This window comes from Loa loa, assembly GCF_000183805.2.
Source record: "Loa loa unplaced genomic scaffold supercont3.34, whole genome shotgun sequence".
Taxonomy (NCBI): domain Eukaryota; kingdom Metazoa; phylum Nematoda; class Chromadorea; order Rhabditida; family Onchocercidae; genus Loa; species Loa loa.
In genome coordinates this window covers 377,618-383,617 of record NW_018108214.1, presented here as the reverse complement: position 1 = coordinate 383,617, position 6,000 = coordinate 377,618, and the positions used below count along the sequence as shown (strand labels likewise).

The window sequence follows — 6,000 nt, the reverse complement described above, 5'->3', positions numbered from 1 at the left end:
CAGCTCAATTCTATTGAACGAGGTGCGCTACTTATCCCAGTTACATCTCGATCTCCTTTATCCAACTACTTGACTGTCCGAACATTCAAGCTCGAAGGCAGCATCGTTCCTCCAATAATCTGTCCCACTAATCCAATAACATGACCGAAGTTCCTGGATTATTCCGCTCGAAAAACTCAAACTGTCATAAAACTTCTCCAAAAGAAATATAAAAACTGGCCAGATTAATACTCACCAATACACGATGACACAAGTCCATCCAGACAGTGTTCTACGACAGAATTGCCCACGATGACCTCACGATCTGAACTTTACTCTTCTTTCAACGGCGTTAAGATTTTTTAAAAGCACAGATAAGTCTCTGAGAAATGCAAAAGATGTTCTGGAGCAGTGAGGACGATTAGTTTTTTTTTGTTTAATTTGTTGAGAACGGTAATTAATACATAACAAAAAGGTGAAATCTAAATTGCGAAACTCTGAATTTAAGGTAACAGAATCGCCATTCTGGAACGACAAAACAAGAACGGTCGGAAAATTGTAGTTGAAGCACTGATTCGTCTAAAATTATTCCAAAATATCCTCAACAATTACTTCCCATCCTCGATATCTTCATTAATCATTATTATTCAAGTTTACATTCTACAACTTACAGATTCTTCCTCTTCCTATTGGAAAGACAAAAAGAATATAGAGCTTCAGGATTCAGTTACAGTTAATCCCAATGATGGAAGACTTGGAAGTAGGCAGTATATATTCGACTCATTCAAAATGGGACAGAGAATGAATTTCAGAAGGTTGGGAGTTTCAGGGATATGATTTAAAAATGAATACCGGTAATGATAAATAATCTGCAGTATTCTAAGGATATGACTTTTCACATTACATACATTAAATTTATGTTAGGTTGAGTTACATTGCAAGTATGATACAAGGATAAAAATGATTGCTAACATCTTATTCGACTGTAGAAAAGAGAAGGATAAGATGGCGCTAATGCGACGGAGAAAGTATACAAACTAGAAGATACTAATATACAATGTACACAATAAGGCATGTGCTATGAAAATAAGTCAGTAATCCTTAACATGAAAAACTGTCAATAATAGAGTAACTCACCTAATCATATTAAAAAGAAAAAAAACAACAAAACAAGAGAAACTTAGATAACACCGCATTATATTAAACGAGCAGGGCTCAGTATATAAATATCATTACTAATTGTATGGGTAAAGGGATGGCGATTATCATCTTGCATATCACTACGCATCCCACCAAACATTATCAGCTCTCCTCGACCAGCACAAAGCGAATACAGCATTGTATCATCTGGTGCATTTAAATCTATTTCTTGCTGGCGCCATCTGAAAAATTCAAAATTTCATCTTTAAACAAACAACATATAAAAAACGCAACTCCTTAGACGCATCATCATAGCTTTCAATAACTCACGTTACTGTACAATCTTCCAAAACTCGTGCGGTATCGAGTATATAAACACAAGCATTTCCTAGACGCCTTTTATGACACCAATTTTCTGAAAAGAAATAAAACAATGGAAAACTAATTACACCAAATATAACTCTTTCGAGAGAAATTAATAATGGATACCATTCTTCCGTTACAGTCGTTAAATATAACGAGCTAAACAATGAAATTCGACGCAGGGAACGAAAGAGTAATCTTTGACAAAAAGGGAATTATATAAGAACATAAGAAATAAGCAACAGCAGTAGGTAGAAGTTAATGTGCTCCGCTAGCAACCATTTTTGCAAATGATGAAGTGATTTTAAAATGCTGACGACAAAAAAAAAACTTACTTCCGAAACTTCCCAATGCTGCACCTGATGCATCATTAATATGCTTCAAATTGCTGAAAAAGAAAAAGTATGTGTTCTAGGCCGGCAAAAGTAAAAAGTAAAACTCATAATATTCATACCGTGAAGTTAACAAAAGTTTGGAAGCAAGTGTTCATAAAAGGCTGAACATTAGAAATGAAGTGATAGGAATGCGATGGAATCAAGATATGTCAACATCTTTTTCTCATATATCCTTCATAAAAAAATTACCGCTATGTAAAGAATCTTTTAAACGAAAAATGTATATAGATGGAACAGTTCCTAAAAAGATTTTTTCTTTACAAAACCAAAAAAAGACCTCAAAGATCTGCATGGAATCTGTAGGAAAAGAGAATCATTAAAATAAAAGCACATATTAAGAACTTGCTTTTTAGCATGTGGTGAAGAGGTAGACGGTTGACAACCCGAAAAATTCGGTTTTTCATTCAGTGAAGGATCAACGTTGTCCCTATAACTAATATAATATCTTACATTTGAATTGTTGTAAAATTAACCGTTTATCAGTCATATTTTCGAAATACTGTTCGGATTTCAAAATATTAGGTTTAAATTTAACAAGAATTATACCTTGTATTAGAGGATTGTAGCGTGACATTATTCACTGGTGGTGGCAGCTAAATAAAACTATAATAATTTAATAGTTTCATATCCTGTAACCAAGCAATTTTTTCATTTTATTTAAAAATTACGTACCAATTGAGCAGGGTTTCTTGAAAAAATCTGGAACGGTGCTGAATACGAATTTAAACTGACCGTGCTATACCTGAAAGATCTTACGTATTTTTTGATCCTTTTACATATTTGAAAAATTACTTTTATTGCACGGAACAAAGTGTAGCGAATGTCCAATGCATGGTTCTGGAATCAAACACTGCTCAGGATGTATTTTTAAACGAGTATACCCATTGCTTTTTCTTGCATAACTTATACACGCAAGATTTTGTCCGATTGGACATGCTGGGTGGCACCAAAGCTGAGATGGACCTGATTTTGGGTTTGTAATCTGAAATAACAGCGAGTTTATACTGCCACAAAAAATTTGTTAGATAAACATTAAAATTCCTTTAATAACATTTTGCTCAACAACAATTTACTCTGGTAGATTTATTTTTGATTCTACTATATTTCCACAATGTTTTCGTTTTTGAGATGAAATTAGAGAACACTACAACAACACTATAAAGAATCTGACATATATATCTACCAAATATATAAATGCCCAAAACACAAATCTTTTGGATTTGGATCACATTCCAAGAGTTGGACATAACTTATCTTGAATTTGAATTTGATTGAGAAACGCAGTACAGTTGAAAACTATTTTATTTAGCATCAGTGGAGATCAATGGAAACATATCATCAATCTCTCATGCTTATCAGAAAACAATTATTAAAACTGACATTGATTTGCTTCCATTCCCAGGCAGTTTGTAACGTCAAGTCAAACGTAAGGAGCCAAGCATCGTTATAAATACAGTTTGGGCCACCACAGCCACCGATCACGAGTAGGTGTGATTTGTCAATTACCACACATGAGCTACCATAACGGGGGTTCGGCTGTGGACTTTTCAACAAGAACTGTTGGCCGGACGATGCGTCGGACTTTCCACAACTTTGGTCTTTGTAAATCCTGCTAAAATTGATGTTTGATATACTAATTTTTAATTGGACCAATCACTGAACACAAATGACCGAAAACTCGATAATATTCAAAATATCATTTCGAACTTTCCAACTCAATACAGTAAATGAGCTCACTAAAGCACCCGAAATGAATAAATAAGAATCTGGTATTCTCGATAGCTTATTAATCAACGAACCTGTGCAGAGTCATTTCAGAAAACTTACTCGACGAATGACGGCACGTGCCAAATTTTACTGATAATATCCAGAACATAAATAGTATTTGTAGCACGGCTATTCTGTGAACCACCAAAAATAATCAGCGAATCATCTACCACACATGCACAATGACTTGCAATCACAGGAGGTGGAGGCTCTGTTTCGACCTCAAAACATTGGAAGAATCAGAAAGACTTTGAATGTCCAAATCTATTCATTAATCGTCATGTAAATTAATCGTCGTGAAAAGTTGTTTGATATTAGCTAGCTGGCATGAATAGAAATGATTCTGCTAAAATCTTTTCTTAAGTATTCTGTTTTTCAAGATTCGTTTTCTGTTAAATATCTTGTCAGTTTGTTAAACCAAACACTTCAGTGTCATAAAAGATATGATACAGTTTAATGAAATATGAAGCACGGCTTAAAGTCTTAAGCAATAAACCGACGAACGTACCACAACGGAAGCAACGTTTTACAAAATATGTACCACATGGATAAACTTTGATTACCTCAATCCACTCATTCGTTATAGTATCATACATGTGTATTTCACTAAAAAAATTTGCTGCTTGATGGATTGGGTTTGGCGAAGACTTTGCAAATCCACCATGAAGGATCAAGTACTCCTTATAAGGTACAAAAATGGACATTGCCTTGGGCCGCGGGAATGGAGCACACTTAACAAATTCTCGGCACCAAATGCGGGACCTCTGAAATTACAATTCTGAATTCTCTAGAAAGTAAAGGTGTGCTTCTTTAACTTTCATAAGGGTTCATCGATCTTAAATTAACAAAATAAATTGAGCTGTACATAACTTCCTCTAAAAATCCAGCAAATTTATGGAGAAAGTAAATTTATACCAGATCAAAACTCCAAAGGTCGTTGAAGGCAGTATAATTATTGGTACATCCACCAAATATATACACCTTTTTGGTGCCATCATGATAACAACCTGAATGTGAACAACGTTTTGCAATAGCACTATCATCTTTCTTTTCTGCTGCATACAGCTCCCTGGAAATAAGATATACAACTATTTCGAATATTTTTGCAAATAAATTTCAACATGAAAGATTTTTTCAAACAACATGACTAGTGTAAATTTTGTCAGATACAGTTATTAGCAAACATTGTTATTTTGGCATCATAGCAACCGGTTCCAAAACATTTAATTCACATTTCAACCAACCAAATCAGCTGATTGCATTGGATGAAGGATTTCTTTAAAATACTGATGATAGTACATGCAACGCGATACCATCGACGACTAACCAATCGGACACTCTCCAAATCGCCGTACTGATTCAAATACGAGAAGATTATTTCTAAGACGAGATCCGGCAATTCGTTGATATCCATAGTTGCATTTAAGTCATAAATCTAAATTTTAAAAGATGTATACACGTGCCACATGCACCAATCCCAATTCATCCATGGCGATTGTACTTGTGCATCGTATCCGCATCCTAATTCTTGGCATGTATAATTCAGGATAATCTCATGCGGTTGTGCAGGTCATGTATGTCCTACAGAAGGTACATGAAGCATGCGAGCAGATAACTATATTGTAAGTCCTTCCAAAATGGAAACGAAATCATAAGAAATCGAACAACATGAATGGAATTCTGCCTTCCGGTTCTGTTTCTCCCTCCCTTCTGCAGGAAGTGCTAAGTGATTTACTTAACGTACCATTTACGAAAATTTGCATAATAACAGGAATTTTAGATATTTAAGGGAGAAATACCGAAGGACTGAAATATCGAAAGAGTTCAGCTTGATGAATGGTCATCCGAACAAATCTAAGTGACCGCTGGAAAATCTCAAGAGTAACATAGTCAACGCTTCTCTAGGACTAGCCCGCTGGTACACAAAGGGAGAAAGAAAAAGCAGACGACCAGAGGACCATCATTTTTTTGTTCCAGAGGTAAGAATAGCAGATACGCTTATGTCTGCCGAGGGAAAGAGCAAGAGATCCTGTGATATTCCCTTGCTTTTCTCTCTCTCCTCCACTTTGCTCTCTCTTATTTCTCCCCTTATTTTTCTCCCGTCTTCTCTTTTTTTGCATCTTCTCCCACTTTCTCTTCAAAGTATTTAATTCTACAAAAAAAATGATTTATTTATAAACTGCCTGTTGATTTGCATTTCTTATTTGATGATATCATACTCGAAACTTATCAATTGAATTCCATCTCTCATTCAACAGTTTTCTGCAATTTTATTATTATCACTAACTGTCTGATTGTCTGAATCTCACCACTAATACATTCTCTGATTGGTTGTGGAAATGCTACAGCAGAATGA

At 35.0% G+C, this 6,000-nt stretch overlaps 2 protein-coding genes across 2 annotated transcripts in view; both read right to left on the bottom strand.

Moving 5' to 3' along the window:
- LOAG_07310 overlaps positions 1-351 on the bottom strand; it is a 3,283-nt gene extending 2,932 nt beyond the window's left edge. The window contains exon 1 of the mRNA XM_020447393.1: positions 236-351. The gene's annotated coding sequence lies outside the window, so the exon portion shown is untranslated. The remainder of the gene's footprint in view (positions 1-235) is intronic.
- Positions 352-1,174: 823 nt separating this feature from the next.
- On the bottom strand, positions 1,175-5,058 carry LOAG_03159 (hypothetical protein; the record flags this gene model as incomplete). The annotated part of the gene is made up of 12 exons (XM_020446235.1): positions 1,175-1,361; positions 1,450-1,534; positions 1,818-1,870; positions 2,224-2,304; positions 2,424-2,470; positions 2,550-2,619; positions 2,759-2,859; positions 3,258-3,489; positions 3,705-3,865; positions 4,208-4,408; positions 4,560-4,713; positions 4,889-5,058. 12 exons carry the CDS (start codon positions 5,056-5,058, stop codon positions 1,175-1,177), a joined length of 1,542 nt encoding a protein of 513 aa, XP_020303399.1.
- Between the last annotated feature and the right edge of the window lie 942 nt (positions 5,059-6,000).